Below are 21676 nucleotides of genomic sequence, written 5' to 3'. Positions count from 1 at the left end.
TTGTTGGCTTTATGATTAAAATTATATTCAATTCATTAATTTTTTCCCATTTTTGTTAACATATATTTGCAGATACATAATTTTCCTCCTGAGGCCTGCCCTAACTGCATCCAGTACATTTTGACATGTTGTTTCATTTCTTTCATTTTTTTCTTTCACATAATTATTAATTGTTTCTATTTGTTCTTTGATTCACACAAAATCAATTGTTTAATCACATTTCCTGAAACAATGGCTTTTTATTACATTATAGTATATAAAGCATGCATTTACTATTTCTTTCTTTTTGCTTTTTTTTTTTGCAATATCTCCATGATCAAATTTTGAAAACATTCCATGTTGCTGAGGAATATGTATACTCTTTTGCTGTCCCACTTAGAAGATGGAATGTCTTTTAACCCTAGTTTTCCTAGTGATTTAACATTTTCTCCTTTATTTGCCTTTCTGCTAGACTTATCCAAAATAGAGAGGGATACTGAAGTCTCTTTTCACTGTTATACCACTTATATGTGGCATTTTGAACTTATAAACTTACTAATATTGGTTTGTTGTCTGTGATTTCTTTCACCATAATGTAGATTATTGGTTTATTCCTTTGTATTTTTTAAGGTTTGTTTTTGCTTTGTCAGATAGCACAACTACAACTCCTGTTTTGGGGTTTACCAGATGAAGAGTAATTTTTTTAATCTTCTCAGTTGTAGTTTGCATATATTTTTGGTTTTAAAACATCCTCTTTGTACGCAATAGATTACAGGGTTTTGGTTTTTATCCAATTTATCACTCTCTTTCATTTTATTGAATGAATTAATCCATTCAAATTTAAAGTTATGAGAGTTATCCTTATATTTTTCTCTATCTGTAAATATTTTTCAAGTTAAACTTTTTCCTCTCTTTGGCTATAAACAGAATTCTTTTGATTCCTTTAGTGTATTAATTTTTATTAGGTGGCCTTAGTCCAGTAGTTCCCTTTCCTTAACTCCCAATACCCACCTTCCATTGATTACTCCTTTGGAGTTTTGCTTATTACTTCTTTTTTCTTTACTGTTTTAATCTGGTTATATTCTTCTACTCTCTTTCCCCACATCTCAGTTAGAGCCTCTCAAGTAGAAGCTTCCTTCCTCTCCCCATTTTCAACTATTCCTATTTGCCTATTCATGTTTTTTTAATAGTGAAATAATTTAATATTTTATTATTAATACATATATGTAAAAATAATTTTAACATTAGTTTGTAAACTTTTGAGTTCCAAATACTATTCCTCCTTCCCCCTCTTTTCCTCCCTACTCCCTGAGACAGCAAACAATTTGATACAGGTTATAATGTGTAGTAATGCAAAACATTTCTATGTTAATCATGTTGTGAAAGAAAATACAGATTAAAAACCCAACCAAACAAGAAAAATAAAGTTTTTTTTTTAAGTAGGCTTCAATTTGCACTAAATTCTTTCTCTCTGGAGGTGTATAGCATTTCCCATCATAAGTCTTTCAGATTTATCTTGAATCTTTAGATATGGTTTTCTTTTTAAGAATATCTGACATGACTCTTTGTTATTGCCCATCCATTTTTTTTTTCATTTATGGTTAAGTTCAGATTTGCAAGGAAGATCACACTGACCTGTATTCTGACCTTCAATACTCTAGACTATATTATTCCATTTCCTCCTGTGTTTTCTGGTCAATGCAAAATAGTTTTATGACATTAAAATTTCTTTTGTATTTCAAGATATTTCTTCTGATTGCTTGAAGAACTTCTTTCTGAATTAGATTGTCAAATTTAACCTCTATATATCTTGGTATTTTCAACTTTTTTTTCTCCTTTTCTCCAGGTGGTCTATGAATTCTTCCAATTCATATTAAATTTTCTACATTCAGAAGTTCTTGGCAACTGTCTTCTGTTTTTCATGCATTTATGGTGTTAAAGTTTTTTTCTCTGTCATTTTCTTTTGGGAGACCTACAATTCTTTTGTTGTCTCTATGCATCATCTTCCAGATCAGTATGTTTTGCTTGTATAGTAAAAATATGTTCTTTTAATGTTACTGTTATTTTGCTTCTCTTTTATTAGTTTCTCCTATCTATTGTTCTCTATTTATTTGATGAGACTTGCCAATTCAGATTGTAGTTTTTCTCATGCTACCTCTCATATTTGCTGTTTGGGCCACAAATTCTGCTCCCATAATTCTCATTTAGGTCTTTAATTACTTAGGAATGGCATACTGTGGTTCTATGATCTGCTCAAATTCCAGAGTTGGAGGACTCTGTTGGATCACTTTCTTTTGTTTTATATCATTTATTCATAGACACCTTAATTCATTTACTAGATGCAGAGGTGATATTTTTCTGCTATTAATGTTCTCCCTGTTGATTTATTTGCTTATGTTCAAGGTCTTTAGTTTTCTCCTTCTTAAGATTTTGGCAATTTCAATTCTTCCCCCTTTATTTTCCACTATTGTTCACTATCTGATTCCTTCCCCTCAGATGTCAATAGTTCAACCATTCTGGAGAACAATTTGAAACTAAACTCAAAGTGGCAGAGTTAAAATGATCCAGCCTTGTGGTTCTAAAACTGAAAATGGGGAAGAGGAGTTGGTCATGAGATTGTGAAAGAGGCCCTTTGTTGGAGAGGATGTGGTGAATAATTGCGGCTTTTCTGAAAAAGTAATCCTGACACATTCCATCCAAGAACAGTGGCAGTAGCATTGAGGAGAGAACTATTAGTTTAGAATAGTTTCTATGGGGAGAGAGATAGGGAAACAATTAATGAATAATGAGGATTGCCTCACTGAAATAAGGACTCAAGTGAAATTAAGTAGCACAGATTTATAATGTATGTAGTATTGTTATATGACTTCCTCTGACTACATGTGTATGAGCAGAGGAAATAGATGGGAATACTGTAATCCAGGTCTAAAATTTGGCAAGGGAAGCAGAAAGTGTGGGAAGTATGTGAAATGCTGATAAATGGGCAACATGCCTTCTTTGAAAAAGAATTTCAAATTCAATGATGAAGGTCTCTTCAGATAGTATAGAAATGGGGATCAGAAGCACAGAGTCAAAACTACACCTTAGAGTGAACTCAGTTCAGAGGATGGAAGTGGCAGGCAGATGATGGTGTCAAGAAGACCAGACCCTAGCTGTTTGACTCTGGATAAGTCACTTAACCTTTGTTTGATTCAGTTTCCTTAGCTGTAAAATGGGGATAATAACAATTACCTACCTCATAGTGCTGTGAGAATCAAATGACATATTTGTAAAGTATTTCTAGCATAGTATTTAGCTCGTAGTAGGCAGTATATAAATGCTTACTCCCTTCTCCCGAAGAAAGGGAAGAGAGGAAGCACAGAAGGGTGTAGTGGACAGTCTTACCAGAGGGGATGTTGCACTGGGAGGAGGTCACTAGTTCATCAGAGAAGCCTGTGGTCATATGTAGCCTGGTAGTAAAACCAAGGGACCTTATGAAGCACAAGGACAATGATTGCTGTGGTGAAGAAGCCTTGAAATGTCTATTACTAAGGGTGAAGTCTACTACTCTTCTCTCTACAGTGATGTCAACTTGGAACATACCTATTTATATCATGCTATTAAGAGAACTAGTTTGGGTCATGTTCCTTATTTCTGGGTCAGCAAGAATCATAGTAGACAGAATAAAATTATTCTGGGCTGTTAATTTTGTTTGTATTGGGCTTAGAGAAAGTCTTTGTTTTTTTACCGCAGCAAGGAACTCTTTGAAATATTCCCCTCTGCATGAAAGAGACAGGCAGTTCAGCAAAATTCAGCAGAAAGGTTCTTTCTCAAGATGAAAAAAACAGCACTATCACATGCATGTTGGGAACTGTGGAAAATGCAGGCACAGAGCAAATTGCAAATAGCCTTTCTAGGAGTCCTTTATAATTCATGACAGTGAGTGAATGATGCTATAGTGAAAATAAGAGGAAGAAAAAGGAAATAAGCAATTATTAAACATTTAATATATGCCAGAAACCATACGTAGAAATAGAAATTTACAAATCTTATCTCATTTGCTCCTTACAACTTAGTGAGGTAGGGGCTATTATATTGGGGGCATACACCTCCTGTTATTTTTATTTTAAAAGATCTCTGATATGAATTTTCTCTAAAGTCTTCTTCCTCGCTTTTTCTGTTCTGAGTCTGTAAGCTGTGTGCTTGCAAAAGGTGGTGTCATATCACAAAGCAAAGTCCCTTAATTTTCTTGGGGAGGCAAGGAATCAGAGAGGTCAGAAATCTTTCAAAATGTATTTTGCTTTTAATGTCACTTGCTTATTCTGAAATAAGTGTAACTAATATAACATCAACTATACTAGCTTTTCTCATACAGACTGTAGATATAATTAGAGTTTTAACTGATGATCTGAAGAGATTATTAACTGTGATGGCTAAAGAGAAAACAGAGAAAAAAGGATTGTCATGTTATTTCTTGATAAAATTTAGTTTAACCCGTATCTAGGGAAGATACATGAAGAGAATTCTTGAAAAGAAACTTTAATTGGTATACTAAGAGAGTTGAATGATGAAAATGTTTCCAGAATCAAGGAGAAATTAGTGGTTGTCATGCTAATTTGATTTTTCTTGTAGCTAATATATTGAAAAGGGTTATTTATACTTATGTTTTATTATTTGTTACATTGCTAATAAATAACAGCAATGCTAGTAAGCTTTTTTTTTAAGATCTAGGAGATTAGGGGATGTGACAGAGATGGTGTAGTGAACAGAACACTTGACTTGAAGTCAGGAAGAACCAGGTTCATATTCTATCTCAGACAGTAGTTGTATGATGCTGGGTAAGTTACCTCTCTGTACCTCAGTTTCTTCATCTTCAAAATGAGGATGTTGTACTTATTGGCCTCTAAGGACCCTTATCGATTTAACTTTATGATCAGATCAAATGCATATGATGAAGATGGTTTCTGTAGTTTTTTAAACAAATTAAATGTAAACAATTAAAGTGGACGCTCAGAGAGTGAATTAATTAGATATTTATAATTTTAGTAATCACCACAAATACCAGAACTTGCTCTTTGATTTCCTTTGAATCTAGGGAGCATGAGATGAATAACTAATAGCAATTAAAGAGGAAAATGATCCTTCTACCTAGGCTATTCTGTAAGGAATACCATAATACTCCCCTCTTTCAATTCTTTTAAGAACCTACCAAGTGCAAAACACGTTAGGCAGAAAAAATGGAGGAATAGAGATGAAAATAGTACAGTTTTGTCCCTGAAGGACTGCATTCCACTAAAGAGTTGGGATATTCCTACATAACCTTTTCTTTCAGTTCAGACATATAAATTCATCCATATAGAGAATTTCCCATATGGAAACTCTCTTCATGGGTGCACATTGGCAACTTGCACTTCAATTTATGGTCCAAGAGATTTACTAAGGTAACTAAGAATGCTTAGTACTAGGGTATGAAGACAGCATAGTGGGAACATGCCTAACCTAGGGGATTGGGGATCATCCTGGATGGTCCTCAGATAGAGCAGGCACTTTAGTCTGGAAGTATAAAGGTCCAGGAACAGGATCCAATCATCTGTCCAGGGAATGAAGGCAAAGAACTGATGCACAGGTAAGTCTTATCAGATTTCAGGAGTAAGTGGCAACAATATATAAATTAAACTAATCTAAAGGTAGTTATCAATATACCAGGCATTAAATACATTTTGTACCTCTAATAATGACACTCAAACACGACATAATTGGCTACTCACAATAATTTCCTTTATGGATGCCTTGAATATCACTTTAAATATTAAACTGCATTCTATTCAAGATAATCTCTGTCTGGACAGACGCTAAGAAAGCCTTATGGGTGGCATTAAAATTTTTTCAGATCAGAAGAGGCTCCCCATTACACCTCTTCGACTTAATTTCTATAGAAGAGCTTATGAAAATGGAAAAAAAAAAGGTCACCACAAGGAGATCCCAAAAGAATCTCCCTTAAAAGCAAAATAGCATTGTGTTTTAGGGTCATTGGCTATGATAGGGACTTAACTTAGTGATTCTGAGGTTACTTTTAGCAAGGAACACTCAGAACAAACAAAAGAGTAGAGTAATTTTTAAGTCATACAGTTAACTGAGACTGTAACATTCCAGGTCCTTCCTGAATAATGCTATCTTCACTTTTGGATGCCCATGGTGTCTTTAGCTGCAGTGCTGAGAGAAGAAGAACCTGTATACATGAATCATCTGTGCGTGTGTGTACGGGCGCGGGCGCGCGTGTGCGCGCGGGCGCTAGCTTGTCTGAGGCAGCCTTCAGTAAATGACTGGTTAGGGGATGGGGAAGGTTGGGGTATAAATCTCTGTTACTCTTCCGGTCCCCTTTTGCTGAGGACCAGTCAGTAAGTGAAAGAAGAGAGGTTCCGAGGGAGGGTGCCAGAGGCCAGAGACTTCAGCTGCTAGGCTAAGGGTCGAGAAAGGGTGCATGGGGGGCGGGAAGTGGTACCGAATCTGTCTAGTCCTTTAACGTACGCAGCATTTTGGTATTTATTCTTATTATTTGTACCTATCCTGGGAGAGCATGAACAGAAGATAGCCCTTCTGCTTTCAGTCTAGCTGATCTGATACGCTCATCAAAGGGTCTAGGGGAAATTTTGCAAAGGTGGGGGGGGGGGTTGAGGGGGTGGGGAAGACGACCTTGATTTCCACCAATCACGGTGCGTTTGTCTGCGATGTCCTGGGGGCACAGGGTGCCAGTGGTTCTCTGCCGAATTAATTGAAGAGACTTCTTTTATTTTCTTGGAGAGGTGGAGAAACGAAATGATGGGCTAGCTAGCGGTCCCGGGTCAACCTGGAAATTTACAAGGACTGGCTGCAGCGTTAAGTTCTCTTTTTTTCTTCTATGCTTCAAAGCCATAGCAGCAGTAGCGGGAACAGCCATAGGAAGAGCCAAGAGGCGACGAAAGGCAAAGGAGCTTGTTTTTTTTTTTTCATTTGGCAGGGGGGAAAGGGGCGGGGGAGAAGCCGAGGAAGCAAAGAAACTGAACCTTTTGCCTGTATCAAAACCGAGAAGGATCGTGATGCAGCACAGTCAACTGGGAAGACTGACTGTCCCTGGATCTTCTGACTTCTGGAGGGAAATGGGAGCCCCCTTTTTCTCCAAGAGAAGCTACAATGGCCATAGCTGATGGCTTGCTCTTCTGCCGCTTTTGCTAAAAGGAGGGAAACAATTTTTTAAAAAGTTACAAATTAAAAGCCTTTTGCACCATCCATTGGACAGCAGCGGCAGAAGATGCGGTTTTATGGTGTATGTCAGTGAAATAAAGAGGAAAGAGAGAGAGAGAGAGAGAGAGAGAGAGAGAGAGAGAGAGAGAGAGAGAGAGAGAGAGAGAGAGAGAGAGAGAGAGAGAGAGAGAGAGAGAGAGAGAGTGTTAGTGTGTGTTGCATTGCATGGGAGCACTTTGAATTTCGGATTTCAGTTCCATCTACGCTGCAGCTCAGACCACTGCAACACCATGATTGCGCTAAGCATAAGAGACAGCAGTCGGGCCCGGAGACAGACTTGGAGAGGGACGATGGCAGTATTGGCGTGTAAGTGTCCTCGGACCCGGCTTCCAATGGGAGCTAGTGCCTTGGGCTTCTTTGTTCTCTGCTGGCTTTACGTCTTCCCAGTGTACCGGCTGCCCAACGAGAAGGAGATTGTGAACGGAGTTCTGCAGCAGGGCAAGGCATGGAGGAGAAACCAGACTGCAGCCAGAGACTTCAGGTACCCAGGTTCCTTTCTCTTCTTTTTCCTCTCTGTCACACAGAGGACGGCAGGCTCCTTTCAAGGAGGCTCTGCCTACACTGTACATCCCTTCTTGGGAAATCGCTCTCCTCTACAGTTTTCCTTATTCTTCAGTTCCCCCTTCCCCTTGTTAAAAAACAGGACCATAATCCTTTCCCCAAGACTTTGTGACCTTGGCCTGTATCTACTCTCCATCCCTCACCAGTAGAGATCTTCAAGGACACTTATTGTATGTAGAGAATTCCTTGATATTTGTTGTCAGGTGTTTATTGATTATTCTTTTAAAGCAGTATTTCTTCCTAATTTCTTCACAAACTCAAAGAGATTTTCATTGCTGCTTCTTTCTTGGTAGAGTGGGGAGGCCTGGATAACTTGCTCTGAAAACTTATTATAAAAGAGGAGTTCTTGACTCTTGGGTGTCCTATCTTTTGTACCCCTCGAGGATCAGAAGGATGGAATGTTTCTTCAGAGGTCAGTCAACAGGCAAACCTTTTGGCAGAAAGAAAGACTGATGAAAATGATGGTGGAAATGGGTATTGAGAGGCTCTGGCAATTGAAACCTTCCTCTAAGCAGCCTGAAAGCCAGACCCTCCAGATATAAGATTTCTTGCCCTTCACCTTCATTCCTCAAGCATTTAACTAGCCCCACAAACTGAAACTTTCCTTAAAGAAAAAAGAATATACTTCATTTTGGTAAGGATCTCACTCTTCAGAAAGGTAGAAAGAAAACCAAGAATGAGAAGCAGCAAGTTGCAAATTACTTGCCACTTCAGTAATATATTAACTTTAAATTGATTAGGACAGAGAGAGTCTGATTAATGAGAACTTGTGCAATCTTGTGCATGTGTGATTTAGGTTGGAGGTAGGGCTGGTGTAGGTCAGACAGTTGAAGTAAGAAATATTAAGTGTGACTACTTCATCTTCTTCAAGGGCTCAGGAAGACATTAAGGCTGTAATCAATACTTTACTCCTATTGTAGTAGCTTTGGGGGGTGGGAGAAGGCATACATTTCAAATGACCCTGGATAGCATGTTCCTCTTTGCAATTAAAAAACCTTTCATATTATACATTTAGGAATATTTACATGTTTTCTTCCAGCCTTACTCTGGTGTTCATCCCTCTCTTGCTGGCTTGGACTTTAAGAATGAAGGTCAGAAACAAAGCAGACCATTTATGTCAGGGAAAAGCAGCATAAGCCTTATATAAAACACAAGGGACATTAGGAGGGAGGGGATGAGCCTTGAAATCATGTTTAAAAGGATTATTATTCCTCCCCAAACCCATTTAAGATCGTGTAGGACCTTCAATGTTTTCATAGATCCAATAAAACCCCTGCAAATTCATAAATTCCATTTCCTCAATGGCAGATTCTTCAAGTGATGTAAGGAGTTGATCAATAATCTTTTATTGTTTTGGAAAGAAAAAAACCCTTATTTAATTCAGAAGGAGAAACAAAATATCTGTTATAGATTGTCAACAGTCAGTCAACAAGCATTATTAAGGGCTTACTATGTGACAGGCACAGTGGTAAGCACTGATGCACACAATTTGCAAAAATTGATTCTGTCCTGAAGGAGATCTCACAGGTTCCTGGGGAAGACAAACATGAAAATATCTAGGTATGTAGGTATATTTATTGTTGTACAAGAACTATACATTAGAGAAGAAAGGTAATAGCAGAGGAAAATCATTAGCATCTGGAGCCTCCTACAGAAACTGAGATTTGAGCTGAATCTTGATGGTAGCCTGCTAAACTAAGAAGTGGAAATAAGGAGGGAGAGCATTCCAGACATGGGAGATAGCCAGGGCAAAGGTATAGAGATGAGAGAGTTGGAGGAACAACAGGTAATGTGTGTCTTTTGGATGGGAGTGAATAATAAAGATCAAAAGGTCAATAAAGGATTAGGACATTAAGAGTTTTAGATGTGCCAAAGGCACCTTTATATTTGATCCAGGATGTAAATAGAAACCAGTTAAGTTTGCAGAGATAATGGAGTAGTTTGGGAAAACATAGACTGGTCTTTTCAGGGGAAGATTTATTCTTTGGTATCCCTAGACTATCTTTGGTTAGGTTTGTCTATGGCAAAGTTACTTATTAAAATTCATATTGTAATAACTACTTGAAGAAAAACACTCACCTCAGAGAGTTAGTATCTATAAAAATATAATGTTTAACTCCATATATATGTGACTGTTGAAGTGAAAATACCTGCCTAATTCTGACTTGGCTAGCTGGTATTATGATTTGGAAACCACACACTAATTAAGTCTAGAGAAGTTTGGAAATGAGATCTAAAAGAAGTAACATTTTTTCTAAAACACATACTTATTGAATTAATGGAATTTAAGAAAAGTTCTCTAACAGCAAAATTTATATTTTATTAATTTAAATTATTATTTTAATATTATAATTAAATATTATAATGTTCAAGCAGATTTTATTTCCTAAATGGAAGCCAACCAACTAGAAGAGTATGTGAGTGTGTGTGTGTGGTGTGTGTGCATGTGTAGAATGTGAAGGAGGAACATTTATATCATGGGATATTGATTTATTTAAATTGAAGAATTTTATGTTCTTCCTCCTTATGTGTATATATATATATATATTCACATAATGGTTGTCAAATTGGCATAATGGAAGAGAAAAGAAAGCAGTATTTTTATACTTTTTTGCAGTGGTTGATATTCATTTGATTAAAAAAGTCACATAAAAAGGAAATGCTACATAATAATCTTGGAGTATAATAAATGTATTTTTTGCTATACATGTTTAATAATAACATTGTTGGTTAATTTTTAAGATTGTCCTTCATCACTGTCAAGACAAAGATAATTGGAGATATCTTATGATTGTAGTAACTTATTCAATAGTACCAAACTGAGATGGCCACCTTACTAATTTAATTTACTATCTGATTTCAAGGAGGAAATTCCTTGCTTGAGGTAGTCTGCTTTTTGTGTCAATATTTCAGTTAACTTGCAGATCATAACTATATTTTCTGCTCATAACTTGAGAAAAGAAGCTGATCACTAGAGGAGATCAGCTACTGAGATTTTAGTGCAGTTTTGTAAAGGCAAAGATATAAACTGAGCAAACTAAGAGGAAATAGAAAAAACAGTATTTAGGGGAGTTGATGATGAATGATTAAAAAGGAATAAAGGATGCATGTAGGGGAATGTGGTTTTCTTCTCTCCATTCTCCAGTGAATCTGTTCTCATTAATGTGGATATTCCTTCTAATGATATAGATTGCAACCAATCTGTTTTTGGTTTTGCCCATTTTGAGTGACTATATTCCATATTTTTGCTTCACCATGGGATATCTTTCTAAAATTCTGGGGATCTTCCTTGCATTTTTCTTAAAGATGACATTATAAAGGTGTCAGTGAAGCCCTGGTTGTCCCTTCCTCTCTCCATGTGACTGACTGACTCACTTCTCCTAATTTCCCAATTTCTATCAAGGACATCACCACCTTTCCAGTCACCTAAGTTTATCACATAAGGGTCATTCTTGACTTTTTACTTTCATTTATGCTCTTTTCATATCCAATCAGTCCCTAAAGCCTTATCAATTCTAATTCTGTAACATCCCATCCATTCTTCTCCTTCTTTCCCTTTATACAACTCCTCTAATTTAGCCATTAATTACCTGTTTCTAGATCTATTTAAATAGCTTCCTAACTTCATCTAGCCTCTGTTTTGACCAATTCAAACTCAACACAGATGCAAAATTATTCTTCTTCCAATTCAAACTCAACACAGATGCAAAATTATTATTCTTAAAGCAAAGATCTAACCATGTTACACTCCTGTGCTCAAGAAACTGGAGTGAATCCCTCTGTCTCTAGTATGAAATACAAATTTTCTGTTTAGCATTTTAAACCCTTCATGATCTTATTCCAAATTATATTTTCAGGCTGATTATACCTTATTTTCCCTTGAGCAACCTGCATTCTAGCCAAGCTGACCCACTTAATGGCCCCTGTATAATTTGTACCATCTCCCAACTCTGTGCCCTTGAATGGCCTGGCCCTTTATTCCTGCATGTCATCCTGTATCACATCAAGCTTCAGATCCCATCTTAATGTCCCAGAAAAGACTGGTTCTGATTCTCATAGTTGTTAGTATCTCTTCCCAAAATTGATTCATATTTATTTTATATATTTTAAATATCTATTTATCTTGTACATATTGCTTTCCCCTTTGATAGTAGTGAGTAATTTGTTTTAAAGCTAGTACTTGGCCTTAGTAAATTTTAAAATAACATCTTTTAAACCATTTTTTCTTATGCATTCTTTTGTATCTGTAATGTGTTGAATCCTGCTCATTGTATCCCATCACCATTGTTCTTTGGATGATCCTCAGAATCAGTTCTTAGGGGATGTTGGGTTCCATGATTTGCAACCATGCAACATCAATTAGAAGAATATTAGTGCTTAAAAAATAAGCCTTTTTCACAAAGAAGCATCAGTTATTAAAATAACTTTGCAGGTTTCTGAAGGTAAACTAGTCCACTCTTCTCCAGGCCTGACTCAGTGTGGTGTATACATATACATAAACACACAGATGGATGAATCTTGTAGGTTGTGTATATAGCCACATTTCTTAGTCAAGAGAAAAGGCATTCTTAGTCACTTACTTTTCTGAGTATATATAGTTAAGCTAAACTGTACTGAGTGATTATGAATCTCATTTAGGAAGCTTTTCCGTATATCTGGAAGACTTTGCTATCTATAAGGAATCACTTTTGGGATTAGACTCTATCTATCCTGGGTCACCTTCTTGATAGTGGTGAATCCCTTTCATGAGTGTGTTGTCCTATTTTATGCCTTTCTTGATATAAATAATTAGAGGGTCATTGAAGCAGGTTATTCTTGTTTCTGAGCCAAGCCTAAGTGCCTGGATACAGCTGTTGTAGGACTAACTGAATATTTTAGGGTTTGGACTATTCTGGCATATTTCCTGGTGTATTTATGTGAGCATATTTAATGCCAAAAGGAGGGCGTTATATTACATGATTATGTAGTACATGTCTCTAAGAGTAACCTCACATTTATTCCCCTTAATCCATCCTTTTGACCTGAGATTAGAATCCATTGTTAATCTTGAGTTAACATTGTTTAATTAAAGGGAACAAGGTAGTATAAGTATATATTGTATTGGTGGGATTGAGAGAGGGGTCCTTTCCAATATCGGAAACAGGAAATCAGCTGTTGAAGGGGCTGTTTAGAGTGCAGCACTTCCTCTTTCTTCACCAGAGCCTAATGGAGTCTGTATCGGACCCAGAGTGAGTCAAACCCCTCCCAACTCTGTTTCTTGTTGACTATGAATCTTCCCTTCTTATAAATTTCAGAGAAATCTTGATATACTAATTAACTAATTTATTTCTATGGCAAAGAGATAAAGGGGGGGGGAGGTAGGATAGAGGAAGTGGGTGGCCCTGACCCTATATTTACTGTATCTATATTTGATAAGAGATCAAATGTCCTTTCAAGAAAGAAATGATGGTACTAGAAACACTTCTTCAGCATAAGCCAAGCAGGAAAGGTAATGGTAACCCAACTCTGTTCCCCAGCTCAGGACTGAGTCTTTGGTGAGAGAGAGTCAGAAGAGAAGAGCAGTGAAGTATAGAAGTCCAAGAGTGCCCAGACCCCCTTCTAGCCAACTGTTTTTTTTCTTTTGAATCCTCTTTAGAATTCCATGGAATCTTCCCCTGCTGGCTCTGATGGTTCTATCTGCTTCTCTTGGGTTCATTTTCATTACCTTTCATATCTTCTTTGCTTTTTGTCATTCTTCCTTGATTACAATATCATCCTCTTGAAATGGTTTTGATGTAACTATCTGTTTTCTCACCACAAATTCCCTTCCAAACCAAATTTGCTGTTTGGTTTCTATTCCAATTTGGATAACTGCTCATCATATCTGATGGTGCAAGTAACAGTTCAGAACAAGATGAGGAGAATTCTTATACAGAAGAGCACTACAGGAGACAATACTGGGCGAAGGATGACTATAACTGATATTCAAGATATCTTACCAATGGGACACAGTTAGATCACGTTCTTTCTAGGCCAGGAGCAGCAACAAAGTTGCTATAGATCTGAGACTGAAGCTAAGCCAGAAATTCATACTTCAGGTGCTCCATTATGAAGTAGCTAAAATCCTTTTTTCTCCTCAAGTTCATTCTTGACAGCTGGTCCATTCTGTCCCTCCATGGTCAGACTTTTTTCTGGTTCTGCCTTTTCTGTTCCAACCATTATCCTGGAATGGACTGTTTTTTTCTATTCACTATGATTCACAGGGCATGCAGTAATAGTATTTGTTCCAAATTATGGTACTGATCCCACAGGAAGGTTTCACTATCCTGACTAAGTAGGAGATTGGCAGTCTGAATCTATTACTTCTCTCATCATCACTATCTCTTGCAAAAACAACCAGGAATGTAGAGAAAGTAGAGCAAAAATCCTTCCAGAATGGTTCTGTTTTAGCTCAGCATTCTTTTGGTTTTTCCAAAAAAAGCAGAAGGAAGTCACATAGGGCTGAGTGTTCTTTTGTGTTCTTTTTTTATTTCATGAATTGCATGACTATTTACCCCAACCCACTATAATAAATTTCTAAGCTTACTCCTTTTCTAAACTAAACTAACTAAAGATTACTAAGGAATACTAAAGATAATTCCTAACAGGGAGCCTAAATTCTCACTGAGAGTCCTTTGGTGGATCAGGGAGCAGGAATCGAACTTATGGCATCCTTAGATGATCCAGGCAAGGTAGAGATTGTCTTCCCCAGTCAATCTGTCCACCAGGATGACTGGAGATTTCCTCTCCACCTCTTCTAGTTGATCCTCACAGGCAGGCTGCTTGATAGATGGTTTTTCTAGGGGAGTGTCAGATTCACAGCTTTAGTCTTTACCTCCAGTTCCAGCCTGACTGTTGGAAACCTCCTCCTTCAAGAGCTTAGAACTTTGACGGAGCCAGTTCTAGGAGAATTCTAGGCTGTCACTCAAACTCTTGCTACAGAAGGGAGGGTTTATGCATTTATACCGAATATACTATGTGCAAGGTACCATGTTAAGCATTTTAACAAATATTATCTAATTTGATCCTCACAATAACACTATGAGGTAGGTGTATCATTATTCCCAGTTTACAGTCATGGAAACTGAGGTGAATAGAGGTTAAGTGACTTGTCTAGGGTCATACAATATATGAAACTGGATTTGATCTCAGGTCTTTCTTAATTGAGGACCAGTACTCTATCCACTACATATAAGCTTCCTCTATGATTGAGAACCCACAAGTTAAGCAAAAAGATCACTGGGTAGTTAAAGTAGAAACTGTCAAACTTGTGTACCTTACTTGCATAAAGAAAAATGTTGGGAGAAGCAAACTTCTGAGTGCATTGTTTTTAATATATGATGCACAATTCACACAAAGTCAATGAGTCTACAAACACATTGAATTTGATCTGAGACCCTGAGCATTAAGCATTGCACAATTTTTATCAGCAAAAGAAGGAACAAAGCTGGAGGGTTTCAATCATTTGTGTAGTCTCCATCACACATACACAGGAACAAGCATGAGAAGTGGATTTTAATCCAACACAATTTGCAGTATTTCACTCCTGGGCATAATGGAGGTGGATCAAGATGTGTCTGCTATTAACTCTTACACTGGCTTGGATCAGAGCATATATTTATTATTCAGCTAATTTGTTTTGATAAGAACCTTTTAGTCTCGAAAAAAGAAGGAACTAAAGGCTTGATAGGACAGGTATTTTTACCCCCCTGGCTTGTGTGTAGTTGTCTTGGAACACTGAGGGGAAGAAAGGGGATTTCAGAAGAGGTGAGAGGGGAGAAGTTGTCAAACAGCCAATCTGATATATGTGTGTAAGTATATATACATACACATATATGTATAAATGTTTAATATGACTATCTTCTTATATGAGTATACTGTAACTAAATGATTAGCTTTCCGTTAATCCCAAGTATCAAAGCTGATTGAACTCAACTACTAAATCTATTAATAGCTGGGACTATCTCTTACTACAAAATTAGATCAATCTTTTTCTTTTAAACTCTTACCTTCCATCTTGGAGTCAATACTGTGTATTGGCTCCAAGGCAGAAGAGTGGTAAGGGCTAGGCAATGGGGGTCAAGTGACTTGCCCAGGGTCACACAGCTGGAAAGTGTCTGAGGCCAGACTTGAACCCAGTACCTCCCATCTCTAGGCCTGACTCTCAATCCACTGAGCTACCCAAATGCCCCCCAAAATCAGATCAGTCTTAACAGTTTCTCACTATTTATGATGCCTATTAATCAACAACAGTTCCTAATCAATAAACAAACACATCACTTTAAAGAGAATCCCTTGGAAGCTCACTCAAAGCCTAGCTGCTATTTTTTTTGGTTACAGTTTAAAAAAAAACCCAGACTTTCTTTATGATCTGGTTTAGCACTCATCTAAGAAAGATGAGGCAAAGAAGATGAAAGATGAGGCAAAGGAGATTAAAGATGGCCTCCAAAGAAAATCAGACCAGAAGGAGAAGGATGACCAAAAAGCCAGAGATGAAATCCAGTTTTTAAGAACCAGAATACAACAACTAGAAACAAGCCACTTAACCAGGCAGCAGGACACCATAAAACAAAATTAAAAAAATGAAAAAATTGAGGAAAATGGGAAGTACCTCATTCATAAAACAGAAGATTTAGAAAATTATTCCAGGAGAGATAACTTAAGAATCATTGGTCTACCAGAAGACCATGACAAAAGAAAAAGCCTGGACATCATACTACAGGAAATTATCCAAAAAAAACCCCAAACTGCCCCAATATTCTAGAACAAGAGGGAAAAGTGGAGATTGAAAGAATCCATAGATCACCTCCTGTACTTAATCCCCAACTGACAACATCCAGTAATGTCATAGCCAAATTCAAGTTATCAGACAAAGGAAAAAATATTACAAGCTGCTAAGAAGAAGTCTTACCATGGAACCACAGTGAGGATAACATAGGATCTGACTGCATCTACACTGAAGGACTGAAAGGCATGGAATCTGATATTCTGGAAAGCAAGGGAACTAGATCTACAACCAAGAATCAATACCCAGCAAAACTGACTATATTCTTACAGGGGAAAGTATGGTCATTTAACAAAATAGAAGAATTCCAAGCATTTGTAAAGAAAAGACCAGACCTGAACAGAAAATTTGATGCCCAAGCACAGAACTCAAGAGAATCATCAAAAGGCTTATCGTTTGGGAGCAAAGCTGTGCCATGTACAAAGAGCAATTCTTGTCTCTCAAAGCATTATATGAAGCCTGGCATCAACACCTAAGGAACTGGGTAAATCCTCATGGTCTACACTGAGGTCAACCTGAGGTATTTCTGCATAGAATATAAATTCATCCAGAGTGAGATCTAGTTTTGTTTTTCTCATTGACTTCAGGGTCTGGTATGTCACAAAGGCCTAGAACTACTGACCAAAAGACTAATGGAGAAGGCCAAACATTTATTAAGAATTCACTGAGTACAGGGAATACAAAGATGAAAAAGATTCATTTCTTAAAAAAACAAGCAGATACAAGGAGCAGAGAGGAGTGACCATGAGAAAGACCATCCAGGAACTGCTTGATTGAACTCTTTGAGTAAAATGTCATAAAAACTTCAATGTCTGATTTTTTCCCATGGAAAAGAAATCCACTACACTATCTGACTATGGCATTCTGCATCAATCGGTAATCTTTTATTAATCAGTTCAGATAGTGTGCCAGGCCTAGAGTAAAAAAGACTCTTCTTTATGAATTCAATTATGGCCTCAGACACTTAATAGCTGTATGACTCTGGGCAAGCCACTTAACTATCTTTGCCTCAGTTTCTTCATCTGTAAAATGAGCCAGAGAAGGAAATGGCAAACCACTCAAGCATCTTTGTCAAGAAAACTCCAAATGGGGTCAGAAGAGTCAAACATGGCCAACCAATCACAACAAAACACCTACTATGTGCTATGCACTGTACAGCTCACAGTATGATGGGAGAGACAATATGAAAACAATTATATACAAAGATATATGCAAATATAAACCCATGAACATCAATAGAGGGAAGGAATTAGAATTAAGAAGCAATTGTAGAAGCTGAGATTTTTAGATGAAGCTTGAAGGAAGTGAGGGAAACCAGGAGCGAGAGAGATCAGAAAAGAGAGAAGTACAGGCATGGGGAACAGTCATTGAACATGTCCTGTTTCTGAAAATGGATTATGTTGTACAAGAAAGAAGAAGGTCAGTGTTACTGGATCAGAGTAGATAAAGGGAAGAAGGTTTAAGAAAACTGGAAAGTAGGGAGGGGGCAAGTTGGGAAGGACTTTGAATGCCAAACAGAGGATTTTATATTTGATCCTGGAAGTGAGAATAGCCAGTGAAGATAAATGAATGGAGTGGGGATTGGGTAACATAGTCAGATCCCTATTTTAGGAACATTAATTTGACAGCTGAGTAGTGGATGGAATAGAGAATGACCTGAGGCAGAGAAACCAACCAGAAGGCTGTTGCAATAGGCTAGCCATGATATAATAAGGGTATTTACCAAATGGTTGCCATGTCAAAGGTAAAAAGAGGATATAAACAAGAGATTTTATGAAGGTTAAATCAATAGTTCTTGGCAACAGATTTGATATAGGGAGTGAGAGAGAATGAACAGTCAAGAACCTCAGTTGCAAGTGTAGGTAACTAGGCTAGTTGTACCTTAACTAGTCTAGGGAAGGACTGGAGGAAAAATAAAAAGTTTTGGATATGTTGAATTTAATATAACTACAAATCCCCCATGAGAATCCCAAAAGACAATTGGATGTGGGAATTGAGAGGTTAGGAAAGAAGTCAGGACTAGATAAGTCGATTTGAGAATCATTGGCATAGAAGTGATAATTGTTCCATTTGAAGATGATGAGATCCCCTGAAGAGGTCTAGGGAAAAGCCTATGGGAATACCCACTTTTATCAAGTGTCACCTATATGAAGATCTAGCAAAGAGACTGATAAGGAGAGGTCAGACAGGTAGGAGTACCAAAGTCTTCAATAAGACCTTGTTACCTCTGGGATATAATACCCAGTCTGACTCGTCTATATTTCCTGACTTATTTCATACTGAACTCCTTCATTCACCTTGTGTTCCAGTCAAACTGAACCACTCTCTGCTCCCCAAACTGGAATCTTTTAAACTCTCTTTACCACCAGCATTGGTATAGACCGTGCCTAAATTGAATGCCTTCCTTATCTTGGCCTTCCAGCTCATAATTCTTATATTTAATGAGTTGAATTAAATCATTATGTCTAGAAAAATTTTGCCTTATTTCAGCATTACCAATTTCTCATCAGAATGATAGCATAATATCTCTTGGAAGTTCCTAATGTTTTAGTGAAGATAATTCCTGGACTTACAACTGGAAGGGCTTTGACCTAAGGGCTTGTTAAGTTTTTACATCAACAGAGAGAGATCATGAGGCTATTCTCTGCTGCCCCAACAGTCTCCGCAGGAGATTGGGTCTTTGGGAGAGTCCAAGAACTGGTCATCCATATTTACTAAAATCTTCTGCATGATGATAATTTCAACCCTTTTAAGATTGAATTCTATCATACAAGACTTCTTACAGTGGTGGATTTAATACTTTACACAATGGTTAACAGAGATCTTGCAAGATAGTGTGCCTGAGTCAAGGCTTGATCCAGAAGATTGACAACTTCTTCTAACCTTGGAAAAAATCCTCAGAAACTAATTTCTGAGAACAGAGAATAGTAAGTCTATAAATTGGTGGGTTCCCATTTTAGATAATTATTCTAGCTATTAAACTCAGTTGTTTCTATGCTGCTGAAAGATGTTAAATATTATTAATACCCTGTTCAAGCAAAACTTCAGGTAAAAACCAATATACTACAAAGAGTTACTAAGGAACTTCCAACATCATGGACCAGGTGTAGACTTCAGAGAAGCAATGGATATATAAAGGTCAACCTGACATTAAACAAAGTCAGAGGGGCAAATTTTAAACAAAGGCTTTCCAGAACTCACAAGGCAGAGGCACAAATACTTGACAGATTGTAAAAATAAAGGCTAAACAATAGACAGTTCTTGTGCATTCAGTTAACCCTGGGAAGGAGGAGCTGAAACTCAACTTAGGACCACAGGCACGCAACCAAGAAACCACTGTTCACCTGGGAGAAACTTAATAGTGCTAACATTGCCAAAATCTTCTTTAAAATCCAGTGTCAATCCACTGCAATAGAAAGAACTAAGAGAATATGAATGTAGATTGAAGCATACCATTCTTCACTTTATTTTCTTCGGAACATTTTTTCTTATATAAGTGATATGTGTCTTCTTTCACAACATGATGAACATTGAAATATGTATTATATGATAGCAGCTTTATTCCCTGTATTATATTACATGCCATCTAGGGGAGGAGAGAGAGAGGAGGGAGCGAAAGATCATGGAGCACAAAAGGTCAGAAAACAATTGTTAAAAATTATATCAAAGGGGGCAGCTGGGTAGCACAGTGGATTGAGAGCCAGGCCTAGAGATGGGAGGTCCTAGGTTCAAATCTGGCCTCAGACACTTCCCAGCTGTGTGACCCTAGGCAAGTCACTTGACCCCCATTGCCTAGCCCTTACCACTCTTCTGCCTTGGAACCAATACACAGTATTGACTCCAAGATGGAAGGTAAGGGTTTTTGGGGAAAAAAAAGGAAAAAAAGAATATTCTGCATATATAGATCACATTGATGAAAGAGAATGGGCAACATTCACAGAGACCATAGCTTTGCAGTCACATGCTTGATTAAAAGATCTAAAGAATATGATTATACTGTGGAACCTTTCTTTATAAAAAGATATCGCTAAATGAAATTTATTAAAAATATTAAAATGTTTTGCTATATTTTGTTTTTATACCATAACCACCTCATAAGAATCTCCCATTATATTATGTTATAGTAAATAAAAACAGTTAAAATTATTCAAAATAGGCAACATGATTGACACACTATGTAATATTTCTCATTAGTATCTTTCTATGGGGATATGTTCTATCATTAGCCATCTGGAACCTATATTGATCTTCAATTTTTATCTAGGTTCTATTTTGTAGGTTTTATTTTTATTGTTGCTGTAATCATAGTTCTGGTTTTGCTTTTTTCTCTATTACTTCATATATAACTCTTTGAATTCTCTTAATTCTTTATATTTGTGATTTCATATGGTTAATATGCCATTGTTATTGTACTTCAAAAAATTTTAGCATTCCTTAATTAATAAATACTTGCTTCTTTTCTAGTTTTTGGCTTCTAAAAATATACAGCTCTGAACAATTTGATAAATACAAGATTTTTTTGTCATTCTCCTCTTCACAGTATGTGACCAGTGAGATCATACAAATCAAATCATCAAATCTAAACATATAGGCAGTGTAGTAACATTTACTGCAAAATTCCAAATTTATTTACAGAACTATTGTATAATTTTTTACTCCATTTTGGATATGTAGAATTAGTGAGAGTAAGAAGTTGAAGATGACATTGAGGTTTTGAGCCTTAATGAATATATTAATAATGTCTTCACTAGTAACAGGGAAGTCTGGAAGAAGGGTAGGTTTTGTGAGAAAGAATGAGTTATGTTTTGATTATGTTGAATTTAAGATGCCTTTTTTTGGAACATCCAGTTCTAAATGACCATTAGGCAGTCAGTTTAAGATGCAGGATTGAAGGTCGGGAGAGACTTTGGATGGATATTCATATATGGAGGTCATATTCAGAAAGATTTTAATGATACCTTTGAGATCTGATGAGATCACTAAGAAAGAGCATAAGAAAAAAAAGAGTTCCCAGGAAAGAGTTTAACATAGTTTCTGGATGTGACATAGATGAAGATTCAGCAAAGCAAAACA

General features: G+C 36.9%; 1 protein-coding gene across 1 annotated transcript in view; it reads left to right on the top strand.

The window, feature by feature from the left end:
* The first annotated feature begins 6242 nt into the window (after positions 1-6242).
* ST8SIA1 (ST8 alpha-N-acetyl-neuraminide alpha-2,8-sialyltransferase 1) overlaps positions 6243-21676 on the top strand; it is a 131757-nt gene continuing 116323 nt past the window's right edge. Inside the window, exon 1 of the mRNA XM_016425868.2 lies at positions 6243-7720. Coding sequence (XP_016281354.2) covers positions 7257-7720 — 464 coding nt within the window. The 5' untranslated portion in view covers positions 6243-7256. The remainder of the gene's footprint in view (positions 7721-21676) is intronic.

This window comes from Monodelphis domestica, chromosome 5 (genome assembly GCF_027887165.1).
Source record: "Monodelphis domestica isolate mMonDom1 chromosome 5, mMonDom1.pri, whole genome shotgun sequence".
In the NCBI taxonomy this organism is placed as follows: domain Eukaryota; kingdom Metazoa; phylum Chordata; class Mammalia; order Didelphimorphia; family Didelphidae; genus Monodelphis; species Monodelphis domestica.
Note: the sequence above shows the minus strand (reverse complement) of the source record. Positions and strands in the feature narration are given on the sequence as shown.